This window comes from Pongo pygmaeus, chromosome 6 (genome assembly GCF_028885625.2).
Source record: "Pongo pygmaeus isolate AG05252 chromosome 6, NHGRI_mPonPyg2-v2.0_pri, whole genome shotgun sequence".
Lineage (NCBI taxonomy): Eukaryota > Metazoa > Chordata > Mammalia > Primates > Hominidae > Pongo > Pongo pygmaeus.
Window position 1 is genome coordinate 8118753 of NC_072379.2, and position 21361 is coordinate 8140113.

At 45.8% G+C, this 21361-nt stretch overlaps 1 protein-coding gene across 14 annotated transcripts in view; it reads left to right on the forward strand.

The window, feature by feature from the left end:
• The window catches only part of TRRAP (transformation/transcription domain associated protein), a 135431-nt gene that overhangs the window by 26772 nt on the left and 87298 nt on the right, over positions 1-21361 (forward strand). For 10 of the 14 annotated variants that reach the window (XM_063668114.1, XM_054497101.2, XM_063668117.1 and 7 more), the window contains exons 13-22: positions 736-814; positions 3312-3546; positions 4641-5004; positions 5095-5192; positions 5660-5854; positions 6598-6789; positions 10294-10459; positions 11994-12250; positions 16519-16719; positions 19870-20021. In XM_063668114.1, the coding sequence (XP_063524184.1) occupies positions 736-814; positions 3312-3546; positions 4641-5004; positions 5095-5192; positions 5660-5854; positions 6598-6789; positions 10294-10459; positions 11994-12250; positions 16519-16719; positions 19870-20021 (1939 nt within the window). The remainder of the gene's footprint in view (positions 1-735; positions 815-3311; positions 3547-4640; positions 5005-5094; positions 5193-5659; positions 5855-6597; positions 6790-10293; positions 10460-11993; positions 12251-16518; positions 16720-19869; positions 20022-21361) is intronic. The other 4 variants (XM_063668115.1, XM_054497102.2, XM_054497106.2 and 1 more) reach the window with 2 other exon arrangements.

Consider the following 21361-nt stretch of genomic DNA (forward strand, 5'->3'; position numbering starts at 1 on the left):
TATGATTGTATTAATAGAGCTCCCCAGGGGAAGAGTGGACATGCTGTCGCTGCCCCATCTGCACATCCTCAGAAGCCTGAATTGTCCCTGAGTGGTGACTGGTTGTTTCTATAGAACCCTGGTTAGGTTCAGGCCTGCAAGGGTGCAGAGAATAAGTTTAGGGGTGGTTCCACCTGCAGGAATACAGCAAGAGAGCAACCCCTGTGGGGATTCTGATGAGCATCATCCAGGGAATCAGGAACCGTAACCTGGGACTCATGCCTGTGAGAACATTGTAAAAATGCCTGGACCTTTGTAATTTACATAGAGAAACATCCTTAGGTCTTCTCAATATGCTTCAGGGTAGTAAAGGGGCATTTAGGAGATCCCGTTCCCTTCTCCAAACTGGTTGGGAGGGTGGTGACAATGTTTAAGGATGGTGGGATGTGCCCACTCTAATTAAGTATTAGAGGTGGGATCTCTGCCGGGGGACACCAACCTGATTTATTCTTTATTTGAGCTCTGACCCTGAACGTGACCCTGACTGCATCTTTGACAGCAGGTGGCTGGTGTGGCCCAGCAGAGCCGCTCTGTTAGACTGAAATAGCACTTGTGCCTTTCTGGTCTCCTCTCTGTCCCTTTTCAGGCCTGGGTTGCACATCAGACTGCGGGCTGGCTACTTCGAAAGCACTGTAAAGTAATTTAATGTGTGATTGGTTTTGTTAGTGATCTGTGCATTGGATGTTTGTCTTCTAGAGTTCATTCCTTGCATGGACAAGCTGTTTGATGAATCCATACTAATTGGCTCAGGATATACTGCCAGAGAGACTCTAAGGTATGAGATTAAACCAGTGATATCTGGTTGGTTAAATGCCAGGAGCATCAGTTACCAGCTCTTCATGTTACAAGTGTTTCAATGAACACTGGCTATTGGGCCTTGACACACCTGTTAGGTTAACAATTGCAGGATTTTTGTTTTTGTTTTTTTTATTTATTTATTTATTTATTTATTTATTTATTTTGAGGCTGAGTCTCTACTCTGTCACCCAGGCTGGAGTATAGTGGCGCAATCTCGGCTCACTGCAACTCTGCCTCCTGGGTTCAAGCAATTCTCCCTGCCTCAGCTGCCCGAGTAGCTGGGATTACAGGTGCCTACCACCATGCCTGGCTAATTTTTGTATTTTTAGTAGAGATGGGGTTTCACCATGTTGGCCAGGCTGGTCTTGAACTCCTGACCTCAGGTGATCTGCCCGCCTCAGCCTCCCAAAGTGCTGGGATTACAGGCGTGAGCCACTGTGCCCAGCCAAGAATTGCAGGATTTTTGGAAAGCCCTTAGATTACTTTTTGTGCTTTAGCTTAAAGGAAGAAATCAGAGTAATCATCTTGATTTAAATTTTAGGTAAAACTTTATCTGACTTTATTATTGTTTTTTGCTTTTTGTATAACGCATCTTTTTTTGTTAAAAAGAAATTTTTTTTTTATAACCTACCAGGAAGATATAGAAGGGAAGAAAATCTTTTGGTCCTGCACAGGGAGATGGAGTAATGTTGCTAATATCTTAATGTATGTCTGTATAATCTTTGTTTGTTACACTTAAGAAAAAAAAAGTAGTTGTGGCCGGACATGGTGGCTCACACCTGTAATCCCAGCACTTTGGGAGGCCGAGGTGGGCAGATCACCTGAGGTCGGGGGTTCGAGACCAGCCTGACCAACATGAAGAAACCCCGTCTCTACTAAAAATACAAAATTAGCCAGGTGTGGTGGCGCATGCCTGTAATCCCAGCTTGTCGGGAGGCTGAGGCAGGGGAATTGCTTGAATCCAGGAGGTGGAGGTTGCAATGAGCCAAGATCATGCCATTGCAATCCAGCCTGGGCAATAAGAGTGAAACTCTGTCTCAAAAAAAAAAGTGATAATGGTTACTGTTTCTAAAGCAGAAAATTAACATTTAATCATCTTTACATTATAAAATAAATCAATATTTGTCATATTTTACTTCTAATAAGGAAGGCGTGATGGATCTTTTGAAAAATGTTTAGGATCCTTTGAATATGATACAGTTTTCTCACTGTTTTCTATAGATAATGTTATAAAATATTAAGACATTTTTTGTAACTTGGGATTGAACCTGCCTAGAATTGGACTTTAGATTACGTTACTCCTGCTCAAAGCCCTCCAGTGGCTTTGTCTAGCTCTTAGAGAAAACCCAAACTCTTGACCATAGCATTTGAGTCTCTGCGTGATTTGGCTCTGTCCACCTGTTCTACGTCTTGTGTTGGTCCTTCCTCTCTGACTTGCTGCAGCCACACTGGCCCCTGCAGCTCCCTTCTCCAAACTTTTGCAGCACGCTGCCCCCTACAGCCCCGCTCCCTGACCTGCTTCAGCCATGCTGGCCCCTACAGTTCCCCTCCCTGACCTGCTTCAGCCATGCTGGCCCCTACAGCTCCCCTCCTTGACCTGCTTCAGCCATGCTGGCCCCTTAGCTCCCCTCTCTGACCTGCTGTAGTCATGTTGGCCCCTACAGCTGCCCTCCCTGATGTGCTGCAGCCACACTGGCCCCTATAGCTTCTTGGCTACTTCAGGCAGTTACCATCTCTGGGCCTTTATCTTTCCTGTTTCTTCCATCTGGAAATTTCCCTGGATTTTTGCCTTATGGCCCGTTTTTGTCCTTAAGATCTCAACTTCAGTGCCACGTCAGAGGAACTGTCCCTGGAACCCTGTTTAAGAATAGCTCCCCCCACTGATCTTTCTCACGTGCCCTTTTCACATCTCCCCCAGCACTTACTAACTTGTGTAGCTTGTTTACTTGTGTGTTCTCTGCTGTAAGTAAGCTTCCTGAGGACAGGGGCTCTACTTGGGTCACTGAGGTGTCCCTGGCAGGCCCAGGATCTGGCACATGGCAGGTGTCCATGTGTTTAGTGAGGGAAAAAACTAGTAGCCTGAAAATTCTTACTGTATCTCTGTAAAGTGGTCATCATATATAAAGATTGATTGACCCGTCCTATTTATTTTTGAGCAACAAAACCAATTCAGTGCATGATCAAGCTGGTAGTATTCCTCCTCGGCTTAGCTGTATGTGCCAGCATCTATTAGCAACTTTAGGACATGCACAAAGTTACCCTTTTAACTTGGAAGGTAAAGATGGAGGTATCAGTACAAAACTTGAGCCCTCTTCCGTCATGTATCTGGGAGAGAGTAATGTGGTGAAAATGGGCCATGTAACTGTGCCGTCCCAGGGGTGGTGTTCCTGGGGCAGATGGTGATACCCCTGGTGGCCTGCTGCAGCAGGCATGGCCACGTGGGAAGGAGCACTAGTGGAGGTCTCTGCCCACAGGCCCCTCGCCTACAGCACGCTGGCCGACCTCGTGCACCATGTCCGCCAGCACCTGCCCCTCAGTGACCTCTCCCTCGCCGTCCAGCTCTTTGCCAAGAACATCGACGACGAGTCCCTGCCCAGCAGCATCCAGACCATGTCCTGCAAGCTCCTGCTGAACCTGGTGGACTGCATCCGTTCCAAGAGCGAGCAGGAGAGCGGCAATGGGAGAGACGTCTTGATGCGGATGCTGGAGGTACCAGCTCTTCTGAGAGTATCATCCATCCTGCACTCTATCCTATTTGTGGCTAAACTTTTTTTTTTTTTTTTTTTGAGACAGATCCTGGCTCTGTTGTCTAGGCTGGAGTGCAGTGGCATGATCTCAGCTCACTGCAACCTCTGCCTCCTGGGTTCAAGTGATTCTCATGCCTCAGCCTCCCAAGTAGCTGGTATTATAGGCATGCACCATCATGCCCAACTAACATTTTGTATTTTAGTAGAGGCAGGGTTTTCCCATGTTGGCCAGGCTGGTCTCGAACTCCTGGCCTCAAGTGATCCTCTTGCCTCAGCCTCCCAGAGTGCTGGGATTACAGGCATGAGCCACCATGCCGGACTTGTGGCTAAACTTGAACCAGTGCTATAGGGGCGGCTCGATCGCTAGGCTCGATTCCAGGAGTTAGACCACCTAGGTTTAGACCCAGGCTCCCCAGATGCTTCACTTCTGTGCACCAGTTTTTTCATCTTTTCACTTGGGGTGATGATATTTGCCTCATAGGATCGCTGTGGGAGTTCAATCAGGCAGCGCTTGAAAGCTCTTAGCACACTTCCTGGCAAGTAATTAGGAGAGTTATTTTCTGGGGGCATAGTACCCAAGTGCTAGACTGGCTGTGGACATCTCTGGGGAGACACCTGAGTGTGAGGGATGTGATTCCTGAGCCCCGGGGGTGGTGGCGGGGCCCTGGTGGGACGAGGCCTGTAGTCCTGGATGAAATCCAGGCCCTGCTTGTCAGGCCAGTCACTTAGCCTTCCTGAGCCAGACTCTGCACATGCAAAACGGAGATGGTGTTGGGAGTAAATCGGCACCTTTCTTTTCCTTTACACCTGGCACAAAGGAGGTGCCCAGATGTTACCAGCCTTCCACCAGTTTTGTTGGGTTGGTGCGAAAGTAACTGCAGTTTCATCAGAAGTAATGGCAAAAACTGCAATTCCTTTGACACCAACCTCATAGAAAAGCAGCATGACTTGAGCAGCTGGTGTCAGTCCCATCTTATTTTACTGTGATCTGAGCAGTATTTGGCCTGTCGAAGAGGAATAATTCTGTCTTCCCTCTTGAATTTCTCTTCCCGTTAGGTTTTCGTTCTCAAATTCCACACAATTGCTCGGTACCAGCTCTCTGCCATTTTTAAGAAGTGTAAGCCTCAGTCAGAACTCGGAGCCGTGGAAGCAGCTCTGCCCGGGGTGCCCACTGCCCCTGCAGCTCCTGGCCCTGCTCCCTCCCCAGCCCCCGTCCCTGCCCCACCTCCACCCCCGCCCCCACCCCCGCCTGCCACCCCCGTGACCCCGGCCCCCGTGCCTCCCTTCGAGAAGCAAGGAGAAAAGGACAAGGAAGACAAGCAGACATTCCAAGTCACAGACTGTCGAAGTTTGGTCAAAACCTTGGTGTGTGGTGTCAAGACAATCACGTGGGGCATAACATCATGCAAAGCACCTGGTGGTAATTCTGCTCTTCAGTTATGTAGACAAACAATACTTTTCATAAAGTGAGTTTTATTCAGGTTAACTTAATATACTTTCTCTTTTCCAGAAGCTCAGTTCATTCCCAACAAGCAGTTACAACCCAAAGAGACACAGATTTACATCAAGCTTGTGAAATATGCAATGCAAGCTTTAGATATTTATCAGGTAAGGAAGTGCCCTCCAGCCAGGCTTTCGCATATGGAAAGTACCTCTTAGTATTAGAGGTGCTAGTGGTGGGGTGGCAGTGAGAGCTGTTAGTATTTGGATGGTCCACAGTATTTGTATACCCAGATGTGCTTTGTTCCACAACATAGCACTGCGTTTATGTGGGAATTCTTATAAGAGTCTATGTGCATTTTTGTGGGGCAGATAGTGTAAACGGAATGCAATAAAAATATAAGACTTAAGTTTACTAATTTTTTTCATGGTCTGAACACCTAGAGGTTTTTTTTTTTAAATTTTTTGCCAAAATTAAGGTGAGAAAGGAGAATTTAAAAGGTTTTGGAGGGGGACATTTGTTATGTAATTTAAGTGCTCCATTTTAAGTATGCAGCTGATCTGGTTACGTAATGAAACATATTCAGAGAGGTTCAGTTTTAATGCTCGTGGGCGGCGTTTTTCCCCTGTATTAGGTCCAGATAGCAGGAAATGGACAGACATACATCCGCGTGGCCAACTGCCAGACTGTGAGAATGAAAGAGGAGAAGGAGGTATTGGAGCATTTCGCTGGTGTGTTCACAATGATGAACCCTTTAACGTTCAAAGAAATCTTCCAAACTACGGTCCCTTATATGGTGGAGAGAATCTCAAAAAATTATGCTCTTCAGGTATAAAACTCCTTTTTTTATGTTGTTTGAACATTACAATTCTTTGTTTATGTCTTAAATACTTTTTCATTTATTTCAGGGATTTTAAAAATAATGTAGCCAAGAATGTGCTTATAGCTCAAAATTTAAAGAAATATTAGGCCATAATGTCTTGAAACAATTCTTAAAAGATTCAAATGCTTTGGATCAGTTCCTTTCATTAGTAGAAATAAATATGTGAGCCAGGTGCGATGGCTCATGCCTGTAATCCCAGCACTTTAGGAGGCTGAGGATTGCTTGAGCCCAGGAGTTTGAGATCAGCCTGGGCAACAATGGTGAAACCCATCTCTACAAAAATACAAAAATTAGCTGGGTGTGGTGGCACACACCTGTAGTCTTAGTTACTCAGGAGGTTGAGGCAGGAGGATTGTTTGAGCCCAGGAGGTTGAGGCTGCAGTGAGCTGAGATCGCACCACTGCACTCCAGCCTGGGTGACAGAGCGAGACCCCCATCTCAAAATCTCAAAAAAAAAAAAAAAAGGCATTAAATGTATTTGATGATGAGGATGAAATAACAGATTACATCATTGAAGTGAACTGCCCTGCTCAGTAAACCTGTTTCATTTTTTTCCTTTGGTGGATAATTAAATTTCTTGGAGTGTGTGATACAGGCTTGGTTTTATGTTTTTTGAAAGCTTACTACTTTGTCTTAAAACTGCTTTGGAGAAGGGATTAATTTTTCACATGTGTTTCTTGTTTTGACAGATTGTTGCCAATTCCTTCTTGGCAAATCCTACTACCTCTGCTCTGTTTGCTACGATTCTGGTGGAATATCTTCTTGATCGCCTGCCAGAAATGGGCTCCAACGTGGAGCTCTCCAACCTGTACCTCAAGCTGTTTAAGCTGGTCTTTGGCTCTGTCTCCCTCTTTGCAGCTGAAAATGAACAAATGCTGAAGGTAAAGTCCATTTAATCTAAGTAGTGCTTCTGTTCAGGGTTTTGTTATTGTTGTTAGAGACAGGGCCTCATGGTGGTGCCCAGGCTGGTCAGCCTTCTGAACTCAAGCAATCCACCTGCCTTAATCTCCCCAGTTTTTGGGACTACAGGCACTCACCACTGTGAGTGTGCCTGGCTTTTTTTTTTTTTTTTTTTAATTCTTATTTTCACTTTTAAACAAAAACTATAGTGACTCTCTGTATTTATAAAGTACTCTTTGAAATAGTAAATATTGGCAACAAATAAGGGCCAAGTGTGAAAATCATTCCGTGTATGTCTAAGCAGTAACTAATTTGTTTATCTAGTAACTTAAAATGAAAAATCCAGAACTCTTATGGCAAGCAAGTGTGGTGGTGGTATTAGTATTGACACCACTGATTTTCTTTTTTAAACCTATTTTTTTTTTTTGGATTACACAAATAGGAGCAGATGGTTCTATTTTTAAAAATCTCAGTGATGCAAACGAACTTATTAGAAGGAAAAAAATGTCTTCACCTACCTCTCAAATATGGTGTGACAGTTCCGATTATGTTACCAAGCAGTGGTCTCACTCCTGGATGCACATTGAAGCCAATACGATGGTACCAGCTTTTCAGGAAAAAAAACATCTTTATTGCCAGGTTGTTTGACAAGGAGACAGGAGACCCTGTTCTCCCGGAGCTGGGGTCTCGGGGTGGGTTTTATAGGAAGAGTAACTGTGAGGGAGACGGAAAAATGCAGTGAGGCATGATTTGATTGAGCTCTGCAGTGAGGCAGTGCTGGGCCTTTTGCTCTTAAGTTCCTATTGCAACAAAACAGGGCTCCCTTGTTCTTAATTTGGTCCTAGTTGCTTGATCCAGGTACTTGGGTTCCATCTGTGGTTAACTTTTCCTTCTAGCCCGCCCCAGAGTCACTAATCCTGTGTGCCTGGTTCACCTGCGCATGCTTGCGACTTGCAGACTTGCGGTCTGTTGTAACTCAAATCAACTCAGATGAAGCTGAACCAGTTTGAACTGGTTCTGTGGTTACAGTTACATCAACAGTTGTCCACTTCACTCAGGTTTTGTTTTTGCTTTTTTTGTTTTTTTTTGGGTTTTTTTTTTTTGAGTCTGTCACCCAGGCTGGAGTGCAGTGGAGTGATCTTGGCTCACTCCAACCTCTGCCTCCCAGGTCAAGCAATTCTCCTGCCTCAGCTTCCCCAGTAACTGGGATTATAGGTGCATGCCACCACGTTTGGCTAATTTTTGTATTTTTAGTGGAGATGGGGTTTCACCATGTTGGCCAAGCTGGTCTCAAACTCCTGACCTCAGGTGATCCGCCCGCCTTGGCCTCTCAAAGTGCTGGGATTCCAGGTGTGAGCCACTGCGCCCGGCCTTCACTCAGGTTTTGTGTTTTCTCTGTGTTAACAGGTCTTGGCAATATGTAAATGACACATTTCAGGACTATTTCTTTCTTTTTCCCCTTTAAATAAAAAATTCTGATCAGTCTGTGCTTCTTTATTAAGAACATCTTAGAGAAGATGTCCCATCATACATTTTTATAGATGACTAATCCTATGTAATTGGATCTCATCTGTTATTTGAGTCTAGCAAATGGGTAAAACCCATCCGTAGTTATATCACTAAGAGCAGCAGGTGGTAGAATAAAAACCTTATAAAAATGCACTCCCTCTTGTGGCAAAATATCTTAATTTCTATAGAAAATTGAATATGTCAAAAGAGATGCTTTCTTGGGAAAATTTGAAGATGTAAATAAGATCTGTTCATTTGGAGTAATTGCACAGATGGTGACACAGAGCTCCAGTAACCTGTGCTTGTTTTCTTTTCACAGTTCTATGGTAATTACTTATCAACAACCTTAATTTTGTGTTAATATAGGAGAGTACTGGTCAGATGTGGTAGCTTACATCTATAATCTTATAATTCTAGCACTTTGGGAGGCTGAGGCAGGAGGATTGCTTGAGCCCAAGAGTTCAAGACCAGCCTGGGCAGCATAGTGAGACCCTATCTCTACAAAATTAATTTAAAAAAAAATTAGCTGGATGTGGTGGTGTGCACCTATAGTCCCAGCTACTCAGGAAGCCGAAGAGAGAGAGGATTGTTTGAATGAGCCCAGGAGGTTGAGGCTGCAGTGCACTTCAGCTTGGGTGACAGAGTGAGATCCTGTCTCCAAAACAAAAGGGAAAATGCTTATTTTTAAATTTAAAGATATAAAATAATTATAATCTGTGTCCTCATAATTCATTATCCTCAAATAATTCATTTTTTGCCGGCATTAGATATGACTATGCAGAACAACAACAAAAAAGCCCAGAATAAAACCTATTGGGACAAATCGAATGTTGGAATGTGGCTGGGCATGGTGGCTCGTGCCTGTAATCCCAGCTACTCAGGTCAGGAGGCTGAGACAGGAGAATTGCTTGAACCTGGGAGGCGGAAGTTGCAGTGAGCCAAGATTGTGCCACTGACTATACTCCAGCCTGGGAGACAGAGTGAGACCCTGTCTCAAAAAAAAAAAAAAGAAAGAAAGAAAAAGAATGTTGGAATGTTTAAGGAAAGTATTCGAGGAACATAGAACTTTTTGTCCAGAATAATACGTATAGTTTTGTAAAATAAATATATTCTGCCATATACCATAATAAATTTGGTATATATTTATATACCAAATAACTATACCAAGAATTTATGATTACTTAAATACACATGCAAAAAATTTTCATGTTAAACTTAGCATGTGACATGTCAAAACCAGGATTTGACAAAATAAAAAGTTAATATGGTTTAAAATTTTGATTAAAGCTAGTATGATCTAGTAGAGTGGTTTTTTAAAAGAAAGATTTATACAAAAATATTTTCCAATTAAGTCTTCCAAAACACTATAATCTTCAATGTCTTTTGAGATTTTTTTACACTTTGCATACATCTTATTTGATTGGTAGTACAATTTCAGTTCCTGTAGGTTACTTTTTTTTTTGAGACAGAGTTTCACTCTTGTTGTCCAGGCTGGAGTGTGATGGTGCCATCTCGGCTCACCGCAACCTCTGCCTCCTGGGCTCAAGCAATTCTTTTGCCTCAGCCTCCCTAGTAGCTGGGATTACAGGCGTGCGCCACCACAGCCGGCTAATTTTGTATTTTTAGTAGAGACGGGGTGTCACTATGTTGGCCAGGCTGATCTCGTACTCCTGACCTCAGGTAATCTGCCTGCCTTGGCCTCCCAAAGTGCTGGAATTACAGGCCACAGCCACCTTGCCTGGCCCCTGTAGGTTACTTTTTGCATTTCATTTGTTACAGATACCAACATATACTTTAAGATAAACTATTTTGAGTTAAATAAAGATTGGAATGTGCTTGTTTGGTTTTTTCCCTTTGGAGTAAACACATCAGAATTGCCTCCCATTTCTGTCGGATTGCAGTGACACTTTAGAGTCAGGAGGGTATAGAACTTCCTCATTTAGATGCCACTAATCTGCGTCTTCTCCACCCTGCAGCCTCACTTGCACAAGATTGTGAACAGCTCTATGGAGCTCGCACAGACTGCCAAGGAACCCTACAACTACTTCTTGCTGCTACGGGCGCTGTTTCGCTCTATTGGTGGAGGTAGCCACGATCTCTTGTATCAGGAGTTCTTGCCTCTCCTTCCAAACCTCCTGCAAGGTCAGAGCAGTGACTTTGGTTGCCTTTTAGTCTTGTGTGTCATGTAGTCATGTGTCTAGCCACCCTGATCGCTGGGTTTCATCCTCTGTAACTGGTGAGGGTCATGGTTGGTGGGATGGGATGTGGCACATCCGCCGCCCCCCTGCCCCACTCCCCCAGCTCCGTCCTCCACTGGGACTTTGAAGGGCGCTGCCTTCAGGGATGGGCCCTTCCCTTCCCTCCTCAGCATTGAGTGGGATTTAGGTTTTAGTTGTCCTGGCTAGGGCTTGGTTGCATTTTTATAGTGTTTGGTAAGCAAGTCTAGAAAATGATTTCTAGTGGTTTAGTAAGATCAGAGGTCCCTAGACTGAAAGAGAATCAGAACAAAAAAAGAAAAACCAGGTGACAAAGTTGAGACAAAGTTGACTTACAGTTAGTTTATATTTTCATTTAGCTTCTGATTTGCATAGCCAGAATCCTGTAATTCCTGTATAATTAGGAATGCTCTCAAGGTACATAGTTAACAGGGATCTGGGTTCATTGAATGCTTATGGGGTGTGTGCTGATTGGAAACACTGTCCCAGGAATTCATTACACTTCTTGGTATGGTGAGCTTTTGGCAAGGGATTGACCCTTCTCATGTATATCCTTAACTTCCTAGAGAAGTGACATAGGCTACCCAGGAGGTAGCAGGAACATCCTTTACTGTTGACTGAAATGGCGATGAATCTGCCATGGGAGTGGCCCATAACCTGGCTCCATGTCCGGATTTAACCCTGTCTCTAGTTGATCCCTGCCCGAGCCCCTGTTCGCACAGTCTGATTTCCTCCTGGGCTCTCAGCTGTCCCCAAGGGTGTTCCTCCCTCCCGGTCTCATTCAAGCTGACCCTGTGCTGGGAACTCAGCCCCTTGCCCTCCTCTATCCTCCTCATCCTTTGGATTTGGGACCTGGTTGTGCTGCTCCGTGAGGCCATCCCTGATGGCTCCTCTTCTCCCTGAGTTCTTGTCCTTCATTCTGCCTGCCTGTGCCGCACAGGACGTGCCTTTTCTTGGGTCCACTGCCACACGCCTTTCTCTTTCTAGCCAGTCTCGGCTCTCAGTGGCACTGTCTCAGGAATGGGGTCAGTAAATCTTTAACTATCCTCGTGAGTGGTGGGGAGGTGGACTTTATCAGAAAGAGGCTCCTTGCCATTTATAATACACAAAAATTAGTTTTAAAAACTGTTTAGAGAATAGACCTCAACTGTGGTTTACTGAAAGTCTGATAGTACAACATAATTAAAAAATAATTTATGATATTAAAAGGATATAGTACTATGATTATAATTTAAATTATAATTTATAACAATTACATACGGCCTGCTGTTGCCACTCAGAAGGGGTCATGAGTGCAATTATGGGACAGATGTAACAGGGTGGATTCTAAGGGCACAGAGGTCTCCCTGCAGTTGTGCTGACGTGCACGAGAGAAGGAGGGACAGTTCTTCTGCATGTTTCACCTGGGCCCGAGTCCGGGGAGCATCTTCCCTCTCTGACGGCTGCACCCCTTTCCCTAGGGCTGAACATGCTTCAGAGTGGCCTGCACAAGCAGCACATGAAGGACCTCTTTGTGGAGCTGTGTCTCACCGTCCCCGTGCGGCTGAGCTCGCTCTTGCCGTACCTGCCCATGCTTATGGATCCCTTGGTGTCTGCACTCAATGGGTCTCAGACATTGGTCAGCCAAGGCCTCAGGACGCTGGAGCTGTGTGTGGACAACCTGCAGCCTGACTTCCTCTACGACCACATCCAGCCGGTGCGCGCAGAGCTCATGCAGGTAAGATTTTAGTGAGGTTGTTAGCTGGCTGCTTCCCTGGAAGCAGTGGGCCGTCATTGGGCTCTCTATACTCAAGAGTGGGCTCTCTGCAAGATGGACCGGTGCAGCTCTCTGCTTACTTCATCTTCGTGAGTCTTCTGGTGGATTGAAATATGTAAAGAAGGCCGGGCATGGTGTCTCCTGACTGTAATCCCAGCACTTTGGGAGGCCTAGGAGGGTGGATCGCTTGAGCCCAGGAGTTGGAGACCAGCCTGGGCAACATGGTGAAAACCCGTCTCTACAAAAAATACAAAAATTAGCCAAGCATGGTGGCCCACACCCGTAATCCCAGCTACTTGGGGCTGAGGCAGAGGGATCACCTGAGCCCAGGGAGGTCGAGGCTGCAGCGAGGCATGATCACACTGCTGCACTCCAGCCTGGGTGACAAAATCAGACCCTGCCTCAAGAAAAAAAAAGGAAGTGTGTAAAGAAATACTGTTGGTACTGAATGGACATTATTTTGCAGCATTGCCTGTTTTTCAGAGAGCTTTCATGAGGGTTATTTTTTTTTTTTTTTTTTTTTTTTGTGATAGAGCCTTGCTCTGTCTTCCAGGCTGGAGTGCAGTGGCGTGATCTCCACTGCAACCTCCACTGCAACCTCTGCCTCCCAGGTTCAAGCAATTCTTCTGTCTCAGCCTCCTGAGTAGCTGGGACTACAGGCACGTACCACCACGCCTGGCTAATTTTTGTATTTTAGTAGAGATGGGGTTTTACCATATTGGCCAGGCTGGTCTCAAACTCCTGACCTCATGATCCTCCCACCTCAGCCTCCCGAAGTGCTGGGATTACAGCCGCGAGCCACCGTGCCTGGCGAGGGTTATATTCTTAATAAGTTGATGACTGATTAAGGCAGGTGTTATGGTTACTATACGGCCACCATTGCTTCCAATGAGAACCTCTCTGTCCAGGAAAGATCTTCAGTTGCATAGTAAAGGGATATTGACTCTAAAGGAAAGATATAGGTGTTTGCTCCACCCTACCCAAAGGGAAAAAGCAGCAGATAATAAAGGAGGTTGTTTTGAAAACACTTGTATATTTGTTTATTAAAGTTCATATGTTGGCCAGGCACTGTGGCTCACGCCTGTAATCCCAGCACTTTGGGAGAGGCTGAGGCAGGCAGATCACTTGTGTCCTGGAGTTCAAAACCAGCCTGGCCAACATGACAAAACCCTGTCTCTACTAAAAATACAAAAATTAGCCGGGCATGGTAGCAAGCCCCTGTAATCCCAGCTTCTCGGGAGGCTGAGCAGGAGAATCGCTTGAACTGTCTCAAAAAATAAAAATAAAAAAAAAAAGAAAAGTTGATATGTTAAAGTTAGTTTTTCCTACATATTTTGCTGTTGTTACTGATTTGTGATCTGGGTGGTAATTGTTGGAGGGTTAGGGTGTGTGTCTCAAAGCATCTGCCCCTTTAGTAGCAGGTATTTGGCCCCAGATAGGAGTCAGAGTATGAGCTTTAGATGATGGAGGCTCAGTTACTCCTAGGAGTCTCTGGACAAATTAGATTGGAGACTGCAGCTAGGACTGAGTTTGAGGTTGGGAGATTTTCCCTCCCTGTCCTGAGATTTAGATCTTGGGCTTCATCTAGGCTGGAAGAAGATGGCATAGGGGCCAGGTGTGGTGGCTCACACCTGTAATCCCAGCACTTTGGGAGGCCGAGGCAGGAGCATTGCTTGAGCCTAGGAGTTCCAGATCAGCCTGGGCAATGTGGTGAAATCCCATTCTACTAAAAATACAGAAAATTAGCTGGGTGTGGTGGTACATGCCTGTAGTCCCAGCTACTCATGAGTTTGAAGTGGAAGAATCAGTTGAACTCAAGAGGTTGAGGCTACAGTGAGCCATGATTGAACCACTGCACTCCAACCTGAGTGACAGAACAAGACCCTGTTTCAAAAAAAACCAAAAGATAAAGATGGCATAGGGCGTGGGTCAGAGTCCCTACTGGTCACCTGGAGGATTGATGAGAGCCTGCCTTTAGAACAGTAGGATTGGTTCTACAAGGCAAACCCTGCGCCTGACCCAGGGTGCATGAGCAGCTTGTGGGAGAGACGGAGGAGGTGGTTCTTAGGCCTTCTCACCATCCATGAGGCAGATAGCCCAAAAGAGACACACACAGGGGCGGCTTGTGGGAGAGACGGAGGAGGTGGTTCTTAGGCCTTCTCACCATCCATGAGGCAGATAGCCCAAAAGAGACACACACAGGGGCAGCTTGTGGGAGAGATGGAGGAGGTGGTTCTTAGGCCTTCTCACCATCCATGAGGCAGATAGCCCAAAAGACACACACACAGGGCCAAGGCCACAGGAACCACCACAGGCCTCCAGATGAACGGCACGGGATCAGCCTCTCCCAATCCCATCAGCCAGCTAAGGCCATTCGAGCACAGCAGGAGGGCATGCTTGTTCCCAGGGCTGCCCCCTCCTGAGGACACCCAAGGGTTAGGTGGGCCGGGAGGAGGGTAGATGAGGTGAGAGGTCTTAGACTACTTTTCTGACAATTATTAAGAAGCCTGTTTGAATCTACAGGAACGTAAGAGAAATTGGAATTTTGTTTGGTTTAGAGAAAAGTACCAAGATTTTATGTCAAGGAGTATTGCTAGACGTGAATATTTGGCATTGTTAAATGGAAGGTGATTTAAGAAAATAGACTTATGGCTGGGTGCGGTGGCTCACAGCTGTAATCCCAGCACTTTGGGAGGCTGAGGCGGGTGGATCACTTGAGGTCAGGAGTTCAAGACCAGCCTGGCCAACAAGGTGAAACCCTATCTGCACTAAAAAAAATTAGCTGGGCATGGTGGTACATGCCTGTAATCTTAGCTGCTCAGGAGGCTGAGGTGGGAGGATTGCTTGCTTGGACCTGGGAGGTAGTGGTTGCAGTGAGCCGAGATTGCACCACTGCACTCCAGCCTGGTTGACAGAGCGAGACTCCGTCTCTAAAAAAAAAAAGAAAAGAAAAGAAAAAAAAAGAAAATAGACTTACATAGTGACCTGTAGTAATTTTTAGGACCTCTGATAATTCAGACAAAAAATGGGGGAAAATTTACGGTGTTTTGCGACAGTTGAGTGCGGATGCTGAGTCCACTGCAGAGTCCACATTAACTTCTTTTCCGTAGTCCTATAATGGCAGGTGCCTTCCTGATCTGTGTTTTTCCTTTGCCACCCTTTCTAATGTAAGATTTGAAGTGTATGAGACAATTTATGTCATGTTTGTAAGTTATAAAGCCTAATAAATAGACTTAAAAACCTGAGAAGTTGCCATCCCACCCAGGACTGGAACCTCACTGCTAAGTTGCATCCACCTGCGTGCTCCTCCCCACCCTTTTTTTTTTTTTTTTTTTTTTTGAGTTGGAGTTTCGCTCTTGTTGCCCAGGTTGGAGTGCAGTGGCGCAATCTCGGCTCACCAAAACCTCCACCTCCTGGGTTCAAGCGATTCTTCTGCCTCAGCCTCCCCAGTAGCTGGGATTACAGGCATGTGCCACCACGCCCAGCTAATTTTGTATTTTTAGTAGACGGCGTTTCTCCATGTTGGTCAGGCTGGTCTCGAACTACCGACTTCAGGTGATATGCCCACCTCAGCCTCCCGAAGTGCTGGGATTACAGGCGTGAGCAGCATGTGCCTAAACAAGATACTGCTTAGTTTTCTTGCTTTGGAGCTCTGCGGCACTTATAATATGCTGCTATTTATATTCCAGGAGCATGGATGAACATTTATGTTTACACAGGTACTTTCTTTATAAAGACATAAAACGTCCTTGGAAGAACATGCAAGACTAATAACATTGGTTTCTCCAAAGAAGGGATAACGGTGTGTTTGGGTAACAGAGGTGGGAGGAAGGATTGTCGCCAAGCAGTGTTCCATCACTTTGAGGGTTTTTTTTGACATGGAGTCTCGCTCTGTCATCCAGGCTGGAGTGCGGTGGTGTAATCTCAGCTCACTACAACCTTCGCCTTCTGGGTTCAAGTGATTCTCCCACCTCAGCATCCCAAATAGCTGGGATTACAACAGCCTGCCACCACGCCTGGCTAATTTTTGTATATTTAGTAGAGGTGGGGTTTTGCCCTATTGACCAGGATGGTCTCGAACTCCTGACCTCAGGTGATCCACCTGCCTCAGCCTCCCAAAGTTCTGGGATTACAGGCATGAGCCACTACACCTGGCCTTTGAGTTTTGATCCGAACCTCGTGAATGCATTACCTTAAGAGGACCTTAATGAAAGCACGCTGATTTTCAGGCTCTGTGGCGCACCTTACGCAACCCTGCTGACAGCATCTCCCACGTGGCCTACCGTGTGCTCGGTAAGTTTGGCGGCAGTAACAGGAAGATGCTGAAGGAGTCGCAGAAGCTGCACTACGTTGTGACTGAGGTTCAGGGCCCCAGCATCACTGTGGAGTTTTCCGACTGCAAAGCCTCTCTCCAGCTCCCCATGGAGAAGGTAAGCTTGGAGCTCTGTGACAATGTTGTTTCGTTTTAAGCCTTGTGAAGATACTATGTTTGAGTCTATGTGAAATGTTAGTTAGACCTGTGCCTTAGGCAGTCTCTGAGTAGAACCAGATGTATCAGGTGATCAGCGTGGTTGGCACAGGGGCTTTCCTAACGCCAGGAAACCAGTGGAGGTGTGTCACCTGAGAACTTGGGACTCCGGAGCAGCCCCCTCTCCTGGTGATCAGGAGGAGATGCCAGCCCATCCCTCCGTGAACTCCTTCCATTCTGATGCCTAGCAGGCTTACTGAGAACCTGAGTAGAGTCCATGCCTGTCTGTCTTCGCAGCCACACGCAGTGCCTCGCTTTCTCCCATTCTCTATCCAAACGCAGCTCGCGCTGTCTCATTCCTGGCTCTCATCCCACTGCCGACAGCTCCTAGGTCTCTGTTAGGCCCTTTAGAGATCCTCGTTTTTACTGTGTAAAAAGCAGACAGTGGCCCCGCACCCTGCTGGAGTGTCCTGCCCGCTGCCTTTGCCCTGTCTGTGTTGAACACCCACCGTCTCTCCTCCCTGCCCTGCTGACTTTTCTGCTCCCTGTCCTAGTTCTGTGTCAGCATCATCCCATCGTCACATTGGCTTTTCCCTGACTCTGTCACCAGTCCTTCCCCGACTCTGTCACCAGTCCTTCCCCACATGGTGGCAGCACTTGTTTCCATGTCTTTGCAGGACATCATCTAGCTGTTGTGTATTGGGTATTTTTTTAGGATATTATCGTAGTGTTTGAGTGGATCCACGTGAGTTGAGCATTTCAGTAAGCTGGCTGCCTGCTGGGGTCCTGAGCCTCTTGCAGATCTGATCTTCAGCCAGCATTGTGTGGCCTGGAACTGCTCCAGGCCCTCCCTTTGCTCTGGCTAACTCCTCTCTGCCCTGTTGCATCATTGTGTAGTACCGGGTGTGTTTACCTTTGTGGAAGACGTGTGCCCATGTAGTGGCTTCTGTGTCCATGAGTAAACATGGGGGAGGGAGAAGCTGATACAGATAAGTGTCACTCTGGAGTTGTTTTCTGTCATCATCTCAGTCAGCCTGTTCCCTGCAACTTCCTCAAGCCTGTGCCTCATCCCCAGCCCTCCCCAACTCCTGCCTTATGAAGCACTGTTCCCTTTCCAGCCTCAGGGTGGGTGCAGTCTCAGCTTCTAACCCAAATCTTCATCCACATACTTTCCAAATGAATGCTACTCTCCTAAGAGAATTGGATGGCTAAAATACTGTCTTTTGCGTATTTTATTTGACTCTGTATAGACAAAGACCTCCCCCCACCCCCAAAAAATTCCCTTTAGAAGTAGTTTTGCCCCAAAGCAGCTGAAGTCTGGAAGAAATCAGGTTTTGCAGAGATAGGATTGTAAAGGTCTGGGCCCCCTTACAGAGGCTCACCATGGTGCCTGTCAAGGCATTCTTTCTGAGCAGGATGCCATCCTGCCGGCATCGGCTGCTGCACACCTGGCATAGCTAAGGAGCCCATGAGGTAAAGGGAAAGATGAGCATGGCTAAGCCAAGCGCCAGTGAGTTTCCATTAAACCATTTTGCTTTTGGCGCACTTGGCAGTCCTTGATTCTTTTTGGCAGGTAATTGGCTCATATGTTATATTGATTCTGAAAAATAAAGTTTTAGAAAGTACCACCATTTATAATTGTTACTGATCAGATCACATGCAGTTCCGCAATACCCCCGAAGAGCACAGACACTCAAGCTGGGGTTCATCTGGGGAGGAGCTGTTGTCATGCTTGTGTGCACTTTGTGTCTCTAAGCCTGGCAGGGGCTGGAGGGGAGGGCCTCTGTCCCTGTCGTCACCCTCTCCTGGTTCTTCACACAGGGCCTGGGTAAATTTTTAACAAAGATTAGTTATTTGATTTATATGTACATAATTATTGTTAAGGTGAATGTCTTGGCTGTTAAAGGCTTCAGATGACTTTTGTGTGTGGTTGTGTCTTCGCCACTATCTCAGTCAACCCCATTGGAATGAATAGAATAAAAATGTGTGCACGTAGCTATGTAGGCTTTCTGAAAAAAAATGATGTCAACCTTTTTCTTTCTTAAAGAATGAGTTTAGTAAAAGCTTAAGAAAGCCATCTTTCAGTTTTGAACCTAGGCACAGGAAAGTCTGCTTTGCAGAAAGTTCATTATTATTCTTGTTAGGACCTTGAAGAGCGTGTAGGTGAGGCAGAATCTGGTTTAACCCAGCAAATCTACCACAAGAGGCTCTCCGAGCTCACTTAGTTCCTATAATCTGCCATCGGCTATTTGAACATGAAATTGTTAAACTCCATCTTGGCATTTTAATTTGAACTGTGCAATTCCTTGTTTCATAATACTTCCACCGCCTCTTTTAGAAGCTTCACCAGGTGAATACCTATTAAGGTGTATTGGCCCAATGTGCTCTCTTCAAAAGAAAATATGCATGAGACTGGTGCCATGGCTTAGTTGGTTAAGGCACCTGTCTAGAAACGTGAATTAAGATTCTTCTGGGTGGTCAAGACCATGCTGGCTAACACGGTGAAACCCCGTCTCTACTAAAAATACGAAAAAAATTAGCCGGGCGTGGTGGCTGGTGCCTGTGGTCCCAGCTACTCGGGAGGCTGAGGCAGGAGAATGGCGTGAACCCAGGAGGCGGAGCTTGCAGTGAGCAGAGATGGCACCACTGCACTCCAGCCTGGGCGACAGAGCGAGATTCCGTCTCAAAAAAAAAAAAAAAAAAAAAAAAAAAAAGATTCTGCTGGGTGTGGTGGCTCACGCCTGTTATCCCAGCACTTTGGGAGGCTGAGGCGGGCAGATCACAAGGTCAGGAGATCAAGACCATCCTGGCTAACACGGTGAAACCCTGACTCTACTAAAAACACAAAAAACTTAGCCAGGCGTGGTGGTGGGCACCTGTAGTCCCAGCTACTCGGGAGGCTGAAGCAGGAGAATGGCGTGAACCCGGGAGGCGGAGCTTGCAGTGACCCGAGATACGCGCCACTGCACTCCAGCCTGGGCGACAGAGCGAGACTCCGTCTCAAAAAAAAAAAAAAAAGATTCTTCTGGGTGCTGCAGATGCTTTTAGTGAAAGCTTTTCACAATCATGTAATTTCAGCACAAACTGTAGTTTCTTTGTGTCTTGGTCGTAGGCCATTGAAACTGCTCTGGACTGCCTGAAAAGCGCCAACACTGAGCCCTACTACCGGAGGCAGGCGTGGGAAGTGATCAAATGCTTCCTGGTGGCCATGATGAGCCTGGAGGACAACAAGCACGCACTCTACCAGCTCCTGGCACACCCCAAGTATGTCGGCTGCTTCCTTCTGTGCGGTTGGGTGGATCCTGTTTTAGGAATTGGGGCTGCAGAGTGCCTCCCAGGTTTCCTGGTGCTAGGAGCAGGCTCCTTGAAGTCCAGCAGATGCCGTATTATCTACCTACTCCTTCTTCTTGGGGCCTTAGAGAAAATGGAAAGGAGAACTGGGTGCTTGAGAATTAGAAGGGATCACAGTTGTCGCCTGCCTTTATTGTGTCTTGTCACCTTCTCCGTTAGTTTGTGTGAAGAAATCAAGGGTCATGTCCCTTCTCTTCCCTTTGTCTCACCATTCTGTCCACAGCAGCTGGCACCTGAAAGGCATGCAGTGGACCCTCTGCATTTTCAGTTCACAGTGATCTTTCTCCAGATATTTCTCATGTGATCTTGCTCTTACCTCTTGAGACTGTGCATGATCTTAATGCAATGATCTTTTGAGGTAACACACGCATACCATTTTTCTGCATTATAAGTTTCAGGGGATGGATTTTTCTTATATATTTTCACATTCTTCACAGCATCAGAAGTGATGCTGAGTATATAGTAGGTGCTCAGTTGTTTAAAGGACCTTGAAGAGAGAGAGGAGTCAAGGTAACCAAATGCACAAGGAAGTAAAGCAACATGAGTAAGAGCCAGCAGAATCAATGGAAGGCAGAAATAGACCCATACAGGCTTCAGGTGTTAGGATTATCAGAAATAGGTTGTAACTATGCTTAGAATGTTTAAATTAATAAAAGACAAACTTGAAAATACCTCCAAGAAACAGAAGCCTATAAAAATTGCCCAAAAAGTTAAAGAGAGAGAACCTTTAAGAAGTTGTCGAATACTTATCCAGAACACATACAGAGAGAGAAAAGATGGAAAATTCAAGAGAAAGAGACATGAAGAGTAGAGGGAAGTGGCATCATTTACTTTTAACCCCTCAAAAAGAGCAGAGAGACCATAATGACTGAGAATTTCCCAGAACTGATGAAAAAATTAAACAGTGTGCAGATCCAAGATGTTGAGTGAATCCAAAGCAGGATAAATAAAAAGAAATCCACAGAGACAAACTATAGTGAAACAACTACAAATCACAGACAAAGGGAAAATCTTAAAAGATGGCAGAACAGAAAGATGACATTCAAATGAATGATCAGTTGGAAGCTGTGAAAGCCACTGAATTGTGGAATAAACCTTTAGTTTGAAAAAAGAATTGCCAACTTAGAGTCATATATCTGGTGCAGTATGACCCATGAATAAGGATGAAATAAAGATGTTTTCGGATAAAAACAGAAATCTGCCACCAGCACATCTTCAGCAAAGAACATTCTAAAGGATGTTCATTCAGACAG